Genomic DNA, 14776 nt, shown 5'->3' with positions numbered 1-14776 from the left:
ACAAAAAGTAAGGTTATTTGTCATTGGCAGATGACTTTGCAAGTTTTCGTGGATACAACCCACATCCACAACGCTGCTGCTCAACCCACAAATGCATTTACCTTACAATTGTGGCACCAGTCAAGGAGAAAGAAACAGGCTTTCCAGTGGTATAAGATTATAAATTGGGAGAACATCTCTTAACTGTCATAGATCCCAACTGAGTGAACAAAAACAGCCAATCAAACAAAGAATATAAAAAATCAGGAGATGCTTTTTGTCCTAAAATGCAAATCATTCAGCAAAGTAAGAGACACTTTAACCAGGTCAGTTCTGTAATTCCAAATTTCAGTCAGCTGAATGACATCTCAAAATTAAAATAAGTTTTACTAACAGACTGCTTAAATAAATTACAAGAAATCTTTCCCGACAGAGTATGGGTTATGTTAATACTGACCTGCAAGCTCATTAGAATTGCACAATCTCTGTTTTTGCCTTATGTAATGTACATACATATACATTTGCATGTTTCAATAAATCACTATACCCATTTTCCATTTTTCCTGCTAAAAGTATTGAGAAAATGAGTGGTGACCCAACCTTCTGGACAGTACTCAAAAGAGTCACAGAATAAAATTTGACAGCCAAATGTTCACTTTTTAAAATGCAGAGCCGTTCAGCATAAATTGCTATTCAGAATATCAACCAACTTGTCAAGCACAAGAAATGTACATTCTCTGCATTTAAAAGATTTTGTTGTTTTTTGACAACAAGTGATGGTAGCTCAATGAATAAGACACAGTATAACTGTTTGTGCATGATTTTTCACAAACATTTGACATTTTGACACCCTGGGTTAACTTAGAGAGTTAATAACTAGCTTTGTGTGGCCACTTATTGTGTGTTAGTTGCCTCTTTCAATCATCAGATGACAAAATGGTGATTTTATACAGGAGAAGCTGAAGACGTGGAGGCGTGTAAGACTGCAACTCTGCTTCCGGGTCCCAACTCTGGATAAAGTAAAAGAGACGGACAAGACACTAACACCTATAAAAGAGAGGAAACAAGTGAAGTAGCTGGAATGTTGGAGTGTTTCTTCAGTTTAACTATAACAAGTGGACTGATTTGGATAACACATGTTGGATTTGATAAATTGTATAGGAGGACAGGAAGAGTGGTGTGAATGTGAAAACCTGCACACCACTCCTCTTGACCTGTACAGGTTCAGTAAGACAGAAACTTTTGGGCTACCTCTTGGTCTCCTGTATCTCCCAAGAGGTTCATTAAAGCATTGATAAACCGCCAACAAGACGACACCACTGCCATCATCGATACAGGCTGAAATATAGGTTCAAATTCAGAAAGCTTTAAAGAATGTGGTTACATCGGCTAATGATTGGGGCTTTAAAATATTTATTGATAAAAATAAGTGTATGATAACTGGACATAAAAGGAAGGGACCAACTAAACATCTGCAAGTCTACGGAAAGGACCTTGAGAGAGTCAAGCAGTTCAAATTGATCAAGAAGCTGGATATAATTTGGTCGAAAACTCTGCACCACTCCAATATTGTCCTTTTAATAGAAATGTGTGAAATGCCTTTGAAAATGAGAAAATATAGGCTTGGGCTGAAGTATTTAATAAAAAGAAAAGGACAAAATGTAATAGTTCTGGTTAAAACTGGGCTAGCACTGGGAATTCTTGGGATCAGCAAAGAAAGTCAAAATCAACTTTAATGAGGAGTTGAAATCCATCACATGAAAAAATTGGCTTTGTTGACATGTGTTAGGTATTTTAGTACCATGGTAGCATTTTCTGGATATTGTTTTATAGTGACATTATACAGGAAAACTCTGTCATTCAATAAGGCCCCTTTGTTTTAGTTATTTTTCTCTTTGACCCAAGAATTGATGTGTGAGAATCACAGGCTGGTACAAGGTTGAAATACCACAGAGATCACTCCCTCAGCTACATTAGTTTCTTAATCTTTTAGACGCCTGTTGAAGGCCAAATGGTTTGTTTCAGATTTCACTAATGAAAGAACTCTTTGTTTTGTGCCTTGAAAATATGTCGCTGAGATAATCACAATTGTAGCTGAACTAATAAACTACACAAAGGATGCTTCTTCACCCAAGGGCAGGAAGACGCTCCCTTATCTTGGTCTGTACTGGTTTAAACTGATAATCTGCTGTCTCATGAATTTTACCCTCTATATAAACTGTTGTACTTGTGAATAAAGTTGAGTCAATTTGGGAAGACAACCTGAAGCAGTCTCTGTTTTCTTGTTCTCCCAAGCTGCTCCCGAGCTCGTACTAACGCGCTGAATGGCATGCTTGAATATTACTTGAGAATATATTTGACTGTGTTACAGACTAAGGGACATTCTCTGCTGATAGGTGAAGGTACATTCTCTGCTGATAGACGTCCACGCCTCGAAGGAAGTCGATCCACGGATTAGGCCCTGGAAACCGTTTCCTTCAACATGGATGTGTGTTCTCCTGTCTGTTGGTCAGGTATACCATCATGGCTGATTCTAGGTCCATACTCAACAAGAACAGGAAAAAGAACTCAGTAGATATCGTAAAAATAACCTACTCTAGGATGGAACACCTTTGGATTGGCTATTTACAAGTTTATACAGATGGGTCAAAGGTCATGTAAGTAGCAGAGTGGCTTGTAGTGTGTACATACTGAAAACAGAGTTTTAAAAAAAGCTTGTGTATATCAGATCAGTTTTATGGGCTCTCTGGTGGGTTGAGGACCAAAGGCACGATACTGCATCATATATACAGTGATTCAGCTGCAGGTTTTTTAGCATTTAAGGAGCAGAACCAGACCTGACCTGACTCTAGAGACACCTCGATGTAATGCAGCAGCATGTTCATCAAAGGAAAAAGCTGTTCAGAGACTTTGATCAACTGGAAAAACTGTTTTCAATATTTTTAAAAGGAAAGCTGTTACATTACTTATGCAGTGCTAACCTGTTAGAGAATATAGAGACCTGAGACTGAGCGTGTGGCTAGCTCGCTTATCTAGAAGAAAACTTGGGAAGTAGTGAACAGTAGATGGCAGCAACACGCCATTGTTTCATCTAGCCTGCCAAACCAGCGAACCACTGATCATTCCACTGAGAGATTTGGAGCCAGCAAGGAATAAAGGAGGTTCTGTTGTGTGGGAGAATTTTGAGTTGATTTTTGTCGATCAGGTGGGTTTTCCAGCTTTGTGTTCTGGCCGTTTGCTTTTTGTTTTGTGCGTGTTTATTATATCTGAAAACGGGAAAAAGGTAAAATGTCAAAAATCTGCTTCCATAATATAAATATCATTAAATAACTTTAGAAAAACTTCCACTTGACTCTTTACATGTAATGTTGTAAAACTATATATTTTATTGTTTAATTAATCTGAAAATGTTAGTCTGCCAAATGTGCAGCAATTGAATTTATTTATTCTCTTTAGCTGATAGTTTGTGGGGCCCAGGTAGACTGTATAACTGCATCTCTACCAGTTTCTCTGCACTCCAGCCTCCTCTGTGCCATGTGAAGGGATTTTCCTTAAGGCAGGAGAAATTATCTCCACAAAAAGGAACAGGTTCAGTCATCGCACACTAGAACAAATTCTCTTCTTAAATAAAAATGAGAAAGGGTTACCTTAAATGCATCATGTTTTTAATTTGCAAGTTCATAAGCATTTTCCTTTTCCATTTCACAATCAATTCTACCCCCAGGTCAAAAATATGTCTGGGGAAATTTCCCTAATATAATATTATTTATAAATACACCCGTCCACTGCCAGACTGCAACTGCACCTTATGTACATTCTGTAGTATTCATTCCACCTCATTTAATTTCTGTATTTTATGTATATAAGTTTAGATTAGTTATTTATAGTTGGTTTACACAGCTTTGTGCATGTATGTGTACGCATGTGTAATGTATATATAGACACGTGTGTGTGTGTGTGTGTGTGTGTGTGTGTGTGTGTGTGTGTGTGTGTGTGTGTGTGTGTGTGTGTGTGTGTGTGTGTGTGTGTGATGTACATTGCTGTGCTTGAGAGCCACCATCTACCGGAACCAAATTCCTTGTATGTGTCTGCACATATACTTGGCCAATAAAGACGATTCTGATTCTGATTCTAGCGATTAATTGCATACCTGCATGGAGGCAGGACCTCACAGCAGAAGCATACTCCATAATGTGTTGTACATTATTATATGTATATATTATATGTAACGTGGTATTTTTCAATTATTGTATTTACCAACATCAAGAAGTCACAAGCAAAGAAAGACCACACCATGGTGCTTAACAAGGAGAGTTTACTGGTCAAAACTATTTATTAAACAAATAAAACACATTTTTTTAACCACCAAAAAATACACGTTCAAAGCAACACAACGGCGGCCCAATATCAGACAGAATTCCACTCAGTAGAGTGGGCAATCATAATGAAGCAGTTGGTTTTATTTTGTGGATTCACGCTGCTCTTCATATTTTAGGCCACCAGATGTCACCAGAGAGGACTGTGTTGAAAAGCTTCGAGTAATGAACCGTTTTTCAACACAAGCTTCAGTGCTTCAGAAAGCGTCATTTGACCATCACTACCGTCAGGTATCAAGCTGGTGAGTTTGGCTGTGTAATTTACACACCTACATCATCGCATGAAAATCTCTTAAAAGTTTATTTTGTGTCACAGAAACAGTAATATTTCAAACTCTTTACCCGCCCTCCTCCGCCATTTGAGTTTTGGACGAAATGCATTCTGGGATATTTGGCTGCACGCTCGATAGAATGGGAGGAGCGAGAACACATCCGGGCATTTTGAGCGTACTTGGAACACTACTTGGTCTGCGACTGATGACGTATCACAACTCAAGTACATACAAATACGCATATTGAGAAATGGCCAGAGTTTTAAAGAGGAAGTGAAGAAAATATTCCCGTGTTTCACTTAAAAAGGGATTATGTTCAAATGAATGGTCATGTGAGAACATGCTAAAGACAAATCTAACTGAAGTATAATTACTTTAACTGAAACTTGAGTTATATCCATAGTGAATGTTCAAATGGGAAATAGATTTTCTATTTTAAGAATAACACAGAAAAGAAGAAAATGTAATGAAGTGATTTTGAAGTTTAAACTTAAACCCTGTATTAAATCATGTACGTGAAGTCAGATAGGCCCCATTGTAATTGCTCCGTTTATTATTACTATTATTTTCCCCCAAAATGGTCTTTTTAACATGCTCAAAAACTCATAAAACTGCGATATTTTTGGTTAAAACTTTTGATTTTGCAAATTTTGTTGTACTTTTGCAAACTCCTAGGGATTTTATCGGCTCAACTTCATATTTGGTCAGTCTAAACTACAGAAACTGCAGAGCTTTTGCGTTTTCTTCAAAGGCGGTGGCCGTGGCACCACAGCGAATTTTGATCATTCGCTATGGAATTTTAATATGCTGTCACCCACACATGCATTATCCAGTCTGGACCAAATTTTTCATATGTGATCAGGCTTTGACCCTGAACACATTTCATCTGCCATATTTGACAATGGTCAAAGCGCCACCTAGTGGGAACAGTTGGTCTTGGGTTACATTAACCTCTTAAGACCTGGCATCCACATATGTGGACATCCCATTTTGGGTTATATAGACCAAAATACTCAATTTTGCTCTACAAGGGCCTGATATCCACTTACAAGGACATTATACTGCTACTGTTCTATCGAAATTTTAAACGAATATCCTCATATGTGGCTCTCATTTTTCTTAGAAACAAAAATCAGGTAAAAAAAATCTGGTAATTCTTTGTTTTTACATTCACTGGTTCCCAATATGCCCAAATATCAAAGAGAAATGAAAAATGCATGCCGTGGAAGAGTTCAGGTCTTAGGAGGTTAAAAACTATGAGTTTTTGTTAAAGGGTGTGAAACTGGCAGCTTTGGCAAATTTCAATATTTTCACATGAAGCTCGTAATTGCTCCACAGGCATGAGAAGATCTAGCTCATCTTGATTACCAGAGTGAAGAAACACAAGGAGAGGGGACCCCCATATCCTCCACAGAGCTAGTGGGGACAACAACATGGACCCATCAATCATCACACAGGATGGAGGAGGACAGCAATAGCTGGCTGACCTGGCTTACTTCATCTGAGGGCTTAAGAAATGATTGCTCCAGAGGTGTGGGTCGTCCCAGGGTTAACCCTGAAGTTGCCTGGACCAGCCAAAATCCTGCTTTGTAGTAGATGCCTCTGGTCAGCTGGAGCCTTTCTCAGCAGTTTGCCGTTGGATCTCTTTGCGCCTCGTTGGCTCTGGCTTCCTCCATGCTGGTCATTCTAAAACTGTATGTGGTTCAGAGCAAACCAGCTTTTGTGGTTAAAACTGGAATGCGAGTTTATATTTTAACCAACTGACTTATTTTACTTTTGGTTTTGCAATTAATGAAATGTAACTTCACAAACACAAGAAATCAGTTGTATGCTGGTTTATAGCAGACAGGCATAAATTAGTAATCTGTTTTAGGTACCAAATTTATAGTGAAGACCAGAAGTATTAAAATATTAAATTACAAATTTGGAAACAGAACTGTAAAAGAAACAAAATTATGCTCTGATTTTTTTTTATTATTATTTTTTTTTACAATTTATAAAAAATAGATTGAATTGGCTAATAATATCGTCTTATTGTCTGTGCCAGTGGATATATGGAAAAACATAACTGAATTACTTTGACGATGAAGATAAAATAAGTAATATATATATATTCTCCGGTGTCTTTATTTATAATGACCAAGTGTAATTCACAAAAGAAAAAAGGTATATGTTTCATACCAAAGATTTTGGTGTCACAACTCAGTTAAATCTGAACAACAATCTTCATGTCATTTATAGATTGCCTGTAGTCCACTGTCTACATCATTTAGTGTATGTTTGTAGGAACTTTGACTCCACCCTTGTAGGTGGACCTACGCTGCAGAAGATAGTATGAAGATATGAGATATTCACCTGAAACAGACCTACGAGCACTTTCTTTTAGAAACTTAATTTTACATTGTTGCTAAGATGTATTTACTAAAAATGTCACACAAATTCATAATTTTGAAGAGTAAACCATTTTATTACTAACACTGGAGTAGTTAAATTTGTTTATTATTATACAGAAACTAACTGTTTTACAAAAACAAAATGATACAATGTCACACATATGTACAGTATAGTAAATATACCATCTCAAATTGTACACAAAGTATTTACAATTCCACACATACTGCATTAAAAACAAAACTCCGGCTAATACTCTACAGACATTGAATTTTGCATAACATCAAATAAAACATGCCGCATTTTGAGGTTTTTCATCTTTACAAACCCATGACCATTTTTAAATTAGTGCAAGTTAACCACTTGTGTCAGAGGTTATGGATATATATTTTTAATAGTTTCATTCACACAAGTCAAACTAAAACCTGGAAATAATGGAAACCCGTTGCCTTGTTCCTCAAATACAGCTGACCTTCAGATGTTTCCTGATTGTGTTTGGTTAAAGGTATAGTAGCTGATTCTTTGACCGGATGGCTGTGGACATAGTTCTGTAGTATATCTTTAACAACAGTTCACTTGTGAGGAGTGGTGAGCAGACTTACTCGTGAGATGTTTCAATGCAATTCTGACACTGAACTCTAAAGAAATATGTCCCTTAACAGCATCAGTGACTGTATGATCCACATCTCATAAGTTTCTCATTGAGTTTTAACAAATTGAAGGGTCAAAAGAAAAAGAAGAGAGAAAACTTGATGCTGCATTTTGATCTTAGAGGAGGCCTAGTTACATAATCTCAGTGACTGCAGTGTGGCTCTAGAAAATATTTGGGAAAATCTGATGTCAAATAAGATTTTAACACATCACACTCGTGGTATCTGTTCAGTATCATCAGTAGCTTCGAGGTCTGGAGATGCTTCAAATGATAGGAAGGGCTTTTTTTTAGCAGTTATACAGCTGTGAGTCATACCACCAACACTTTCTAATGCCAGGATTAGAGACAAAATATTACATGACATCACATTTGATGTTTTTTTTTGTTTTGTTTCTTTTTTAAATTCCCATTATTAAATTCACATTGGATGACAATCAATCTGACAGAATGGTTACCTTATTTTTTACCTCATAATACAACTTCTACAACCAACAGTAATACAGAGTGCACTAACAGCCCATCTTTGACAGTCTCTAGTTTCACATCTGCCTGTGACCTGGAAATCCATCTCTGCATGAAAGTTGCAGTTCTCAGATGAATGATGGCGTGATTTAACTATACACATCCAGTGTATAAAAAATTGCATCCATACATTCTCATCACGTCAGTGTGAATTTTTTTTTTTATAAACACTGACGTTCATGTTCATTGTAGACAGGTGCTGTGGTGACTCATTTCTCCTTGCATTTGCGCCGCCACCACTCATGTTTTGGGTGTAAGGGGCTAAGACTATAGGAGAGGATTTACACACTGGAAATGAGAAAAGTGGATGAGGGAGCTAGGGTCAGACAACACTTTTCTTGTTCCCAGCAGCCACTTCCTTTTAAATCCATCCTAATGACATCTCACAAATCATGAAAGGCACCATGCTACGATTCGTCAGGAAGCAATATTGATGGATCCAATTATACGTCTCTGTCAAACTAAGGCAAAACATTTTGGTCTCTATTACCATCTATTCTGACAGAATGAGTATTTCAGATGGACAAATTGTGTAGCCTGAAGTTGACATAGAAGAACTGTCAAGTGTCCAGAGTCACCTGCATTTTCAGCACTCTGACCAGAAAGCTGCAAGACTGAAGCCCACTGGAACATTCAGAAATGTTTTTTTCCTCCAGGCCCTTTCAGATTGTACATCAATGGGACTCTTTGGGCATTTATTCATTTCTGGTACTTTAAAACTATGTTAGGACTTCAGCAATACATATTTCTTGTTTGAATTTGACTCTTTGATTTTATACAAGAAAATCTGTTAGCGATGGCCTCATGGAGGCCAACATAAGAAGTCACGTTTCATGTGTTCATTTATTTAACTAAACATCCTTCATTAAAGGATTTCTCTATCTCCTTTATGACAAATCTCATGATATACTGACTGAAAGAGCTACATGCACAGTAGAAAATAACATCCTGTCAGACCACTACAAGACAAGGAAAGAAATCTGTTGCGACCGATTCACAGATGTATCAACAAATGACATTAATCTTTAAAAAATATGTTTAAAATAAATTCATAGTTGTTCAACAATACTCAACTCTTTTTATGCATAGATTAAAGTGTTTTGACTAACTGCACAGGTCCAGGACACAGTGTCACTACAAATTTTGTGATCACTTCCAAAGCAAGTCATTTTCTCAAAACAGCTACAGGTTCCAACATCCAGATCAGCCTGCAAGGCAGGTTAAGTAATCTATACTGACCGTCGTGACTGCTCGTGTTGTCAGAGGTTTATTGTTATTGTGAAGAGTAATAATAATAATGGAAAGACAATAACGATAGCAATGACTGGCAGTTTAAAAAACCCAATAATGAAAGAGCCAATAATTTTTAATGATTTAATTTTAATTGTGAACAATTTTTGGAGTATTGTGACCAACATATGTAGTGAGTGGAACAGTGTGAGTGTAAAAGTAAACCATTCCGGTTTCTTATACTTTGACACCATTGCACGTAGAGACGTGTTGGGTTGTACTGCAGATTTGTTTTGTTATCTCACTTTCTATTACCACATGCAGGCTGCCCTGAAAGTTAGAACTGCAGTACAGCATCTAAAACACAACAGCATGCTTTGAAAACAGTCAGCAGTGATGCACAGTTCCCGTGATATGTAGTAAATGAGCTGAAACACAATTCTTGTTATGTAGACCGTTCTAAAGCCACACAGATGAAAAGCATTTACTACCACGTACTTCCCCCAAAGAATCTGCTCAGTCTCTGCAAGTGAAGACCTGTCATCTCTATGATCATGCGGACTGGGAGCTCTGGAATTACTTTAAAGGACTGAAACCGAAACCACATTTTATTTCACCATTTTTCAGTAATGCTAGAAAACCATACCAAATGGAGCGGGGTATGATGCCCATTTCTTTCTGAATACCTGATCTTTTTTGTGGGCAGCTACATATAAAGTAAATGTCCAGCACTGTCAGTTGCCACTATAGTCAGTCACTTTGTCACCCTCTTTGATCAAACATTTTGTTCTCAGAAAAGGTCAAAGGAGCTATAGAAATGAACCATAAGTCACAGTCTTAGTGCTTTGTTCTGCTCTGTGACCTATTGTTTTGGGTAATTTTGTAGAAAATTGTCTAATTTTACACTTTTTGGTACTGCTGTGAGCTATCAGGCGTATATAAAGATAACATGACACCTACATCTTGGAAACAGGTGCTTCTGACACTGTTGACATAATTCAGAACCAGTTTCTGTCCAGTAGATGGGATTCAGACATGGTTTTAAGGGCCGGGCAGATGGACGATTACTTAATACTCCATCTTAGCAAAGACATCTGGGGATAAAGCAGCTGATGGCTATAATCACAATTTTAAAAAAAAAAAGTCTGTTTTAGGCTTATTTTCAAAATCAATGTTTATAAGAACATGAAAAGTAAACACGAATATTATTATTTCAATACTGGTAATGTTTGCTGATAAAACAAAGTGTCAATAAAATACATTTATTTTGAAAATCATCCTGAATAATAAAGGTAATGAGTTTCTGTGAGTAAATAATTTTGTTATGAAAATGATGATTGCACAGCAAAGATCACTGAAAGCTCAAAACGGCAGAGGCTCAGGACGTGAGCTACGGCTCGTTTATGAGCCAAGTAGAAGGCAAGACTCTGGCTGCATGACAGTGACGAGTTTTTTGATTTTCACTTTCGTACAGAAGGGAACAGTGGTGACTTTAGTCAGATTTAAAAACAGAAGAGCACAGTCAACTCCTCTAACAGACGAAGCTGCTTACTGGTTGGACTTTCCTTTCAAGGATCCAGCTCAGACTGCCGAGATGAAACACACCTAGACACCACGCTGTCCACTATGAGTTAAATCTCTATTTGAACAAGTAACTCAGAAGTTGGCCACATATTGCACCAAGCTGACAGTAATGTGTTCTTCCGGTTTGTGTGAAGGAAAAAAAAAAAGGTAGAGGTTGACAAAGTTTGAGAGTTGAGGATTATTGCCTATTACTCAATTTTCATGGTCCATGTGTAAACAAATTTAATGCTATGCTGCTAAAAAAAATACAGTTCATAATAAAATATCAACAAAAAACACGAGGACAGAAAAACCAAACAAACCCGAAAGCTCGCAGCTATTTACAGATGCATTTTCTCTAGTGTTTTGCAATCTTCATGTTGAAAGACAGTTTATGGAAAGTAAATAGATGAATCGTGTACTATGATCTACTTGTACAAGATAAATATTTTCAGGCAGCAGGGTATATTGATGATTGTATATTTGATGATCATTGGAGGCCTGTCGTGACATAGCTTGGTGAACTTGTGAAGATATGGATGGCTCGCCTCCAAGATTAGTACCTGGTCTTTGTCCCCAGCAAGATTTTAATTTTACTTTACAAATTGTACACATTGAAAAACCCTGACAAAGGCACACCATGGAGAAAACATCCACATCTAAATTAGAACTAAGGACTAGTTATACATAATCTATGTAACATATGTACAGTACTGGGAGAGGGGAGCTGAGATGTCCAGAGAAGAGGTCTTTTCTCGCAGACACACCCAATCACCTATTTACTGTTGTCGTTTGGTCCATCTCACTGACACTGGAATATTTAGTCTGGAGGAAGGCCAAGGGACTTGCCTGAAGTCAGAGACTTCCTGTTTGGACTGTGCCAACTGAGACACATCACAGTCGACATCCAAATCCATTCACACGGTTTTCCCTTCAGTGTTTTCCACTTAAAGTGTGGCTTCCCTCACTGCAGGACAGTTAAAGTGTTTCCAAACACTGTCCCTATGAAGAGAAGGAGCCTGTCTGACACCATGTACTCTCTAAATTTAAAGATTTGAGAAAAAAAAAGAAAGAAAGAAAACAATTATAATGATAAAAAAATTATAAAATAAATAAAAATCAAGCAGCAGAATTCAAGTTTGCCCTTGCTAATATTCCTCCTTGTTACGAAACACACGATCACCTGTTCTGCCAAAGCAACAACCGTGAAGGAGGAACTAAAGAGTAAATGTGGAGTGCAGCATGAGGCCTGGCAGGCCTGGGACAGGTGGAGAGGGGGAGAAAGAAAGTATATGTGTGACGGGGCAGCTGTCTTCTCTGGTCGATCAGACAATCTTCTTGATGCTGGGTCTCTTGAAGCTGCCAGCACTGCGCTGCTTCTGGACCTGACTGGCTGAACCATGGCGAGTACGACCTCCACTGGACAAAGCTGAGCTGGGGGACAACTGGACATTCTCCTTATCTACACCTGGAGGAACACAGGGATGACAGGCTTTAAAGGCATTCCCTTCGTCTGGGATTGTTTTCTCGACCATTTCATTTTTCTTAAAATCTCTTTAGATTATATTGTTATTGAGACCAACCACATGTTTCTAATCTTGGGAAATTATCTAATTAAAACATTTACAAGTCTGATGAATGAAAGGTACTGCGAAGAAGACGTGGTGCAGCGGTTAGCACTGTCGCCTCACAGCAAGACGGTCCTGCATCTACATCCAGGGGCCCTTTCTGTGTGGAGCTTGCATGTCGTCTCAGTGTGTGGACTTTATCTCTGGTATTTCGGCTCCCTCCCAGTCCAATTTGCATCTTAGGTTGATGCAAATTGTCAATGAAAACGACTGTCTCTCTATTTAGCCTGTGCCTTATGACTGCTACAATACATGGATTTATGGATGGATGCTAACAGTTTGAGAGTGGTAATTCTTTTGGTTAGGTAGACTTGCAGAGTTTGTAAATGTGTTTTTTTCTAGAAACATCTCTTAGCTTGTTTGTAATATTGTTTGTCTAATTAAACAGACATCAAATAAGCTCTTTGAGTTTCTTTTCCTTTCTATACTGCGTTGCATTTTAACAGAATTTTTGTTTTTATATGTGACATGTATTTATTGTACAAATAAAGTAAACTGCCACTCACTGTTAATTTCCTAGTAGTCTTAAAATGTCTATATTATATCCTTCAACCTCATAACAAACTGTTGAAGAATCAGGTCAGGACAGTGTCGAAAGATGTTCTTTGTTACATCCTGCACACAACACAAGGCCCAAGGCAGACCTGTTGTGGAAATAGCTATAAACCATACCTCACAGCGGGTGCTTATTTAAGCTAAGGGTGCTTCCTGGGTTGAGCATGCAGAAGACGGAACCGCCCGCTTATTATGAATTTGCAGCAGCTCGTCTATTCTTAAATAGACGAGCTGCTGATGTTACTGTAGCCTGGTTCTAGAGATAAAGGTGAAAAGGGAAACAATGCAAATTTAGTATTTTTTAACCACACTTCATCAGGGCTGCCAGTGTAGTGGAAGGTTTGGTAGACGTGAGTACTGCGTCAGAGACTTTATTGAGATCTCTTTGATCGCAGGAGTGATCATGTCGTGCAAGTCAGAACATCTAAAACATCACCTCTCCCATCACTGACTACTTTCCTTTAGAAAGATGTTTTTAGAGCAACTTCAAGTAACATGAACCGTTCTCTTTATGTTTCTGTGAATCTTCTTTGATGATTAATCACTAACAGATTAACTTTTTTGGTTTTACTGTCTGTAACACAAGACACAGACAGACGACTGACATGAGGTAACACTACGCATGTCTCAAAGTCTTCTCTTTGTGCAAGCAGTAATTCTAGTCCAAAAAAATAATTCTCAGCATCTAACCCCCTCGAGATGATTGATGAAAATTTCCTGGTAAATATTTAACCCTTTACAAGAAATTTCTTTTCAAACAAAAGGAGGTAACGTAGGACAAGAATGTGACCAGCTTTCTCTCTGGACTGTGACTTGGATGAGAACATTTTGATTTGATTTCACTAGATGATGAAGTAAAACATGTAGACGAGGTGAAAAAACAGGAAGCTTTAATACAGAGAGTTAGAGTGACTGTATGCTTTTTGTTGTAGAGAGAGATGGACACCTGGTGAGTGCTGTGAAGTGGCCAGTGAGGTCATCGAGTTTGACAGGTTGAGGTTGGCAGTGATGCTAAGCTGGCTCTGGCTGGTAGGAGGGTAGGGGGAAGTAGGTGTCCTCAGTTGCTCCTCCCCTCGTTCCTCGTCAGCTGCTGGCAGGTAGCTGTCAATCAATGCCTCCAAGAACTTGACAATCAGCTCAGCGTAGTCTGGAATCTGGGTTTGCTGCACAAACAACAAACACAATGAGCAACATCAGAGTCAGGTAACAAGGTCTAACAGCAGCACAGACGAGGTTCGTCCTCAGTCAGTGAAACCCAATGTCGTCTGCATAACAACTGCAACCAAATGCCGAAAGAGCATAAGAATCTGGCCCGTGTCAACACTTTATCGGGTGGATTTTTCAGATGGGATGGTAACATGCTCTGTTTCACTGGTTATAATTAAAATTATTTAACATTGCTTTACTAATTGCGTCATGAAAACAAACTGTTGGTGGTGTTGACAAAACTGCTGTGCGCATGAGAGGTTTTCTTAATTTAGACATTTGATTACCTCCCATAGACACTTTTTATTTTGAATACTTGCTGGACTCTGGGCTTTCAACAACAACTAATTCTCTTTCTTCAACCTTTCTGTTGCAGATTTCCTGGTGTGCTGAAGAATATTT

General features: G+C 38.1%; 1 protein-coding gene and 1 long non-coding RNA gene across 7 annotated transcripts in view; one reads left to right on the top strand and one right to left on the bottom strand.

Moving 5' to 3' along the window:
- Positions 1–1782: 1782 nt before the first annotated feature.
- On the top strand, positions 1783–9400 carry LOC308400761. The gene is made up of 3 exons (XR_013972411.1): positions 1783–3184; positions 4475–4597; positions 5966–9400. It is a non-coding gene; the product is annotated as an uncharacterized lncRNA (long non-coding RNA).
- Positions 9401–9552: 152 nt separating this feature from the next.
- The window catches only part of nf1a (neurofibromin 1a), a 135153-nt gene continuing 129929 nt past the window's right edge, over positions 9553–14776 (bottom strand). For 5 of the 6 annotated variants that reach the window (XM_080888701.1, XM_080888704.1, XM_080888702.1 and 2 more), the window contains 2 exons: positions 14115–14331; positions 12177–12453 (listed from right to left, as the gene is read on the bottom strand). In XM_080888701.1, the coding sequence (XP_080744827.1) occupies positions 12311–12453; positions 14115–14331 (360 nt within the window). In that variant the 3' untranslated portion in view covers positions 12177–12310. Of the gene's footprint in view, positions 12454–14081; positions 14332–14776 lie in introns of all 6 variants that reach the window. The other variant, XM_080888706.1, reaches the window with a different exon arrangement.

This window comes from Rhamphochromis sp. 'chilingali' (genome assembly GCF_963969265.1).
Source record: "Rhamphochromis sp. 'chilingali' genome assembly, chromosome: 8".
In the NCBI taxonomy this organism is placed as follows: Eukaryota; Metazoa; Chordata; class Actinopteri; order Cichliformes; family Cichlidae; genus Rhamphochromis; species Rhamphochromis sp. 'chilingali'.
The sequence above is the reverse complement of the archived record's forward strand: the minus strand, read 5'-3'. Positions and strand labels throughout refer to the sequence as shown.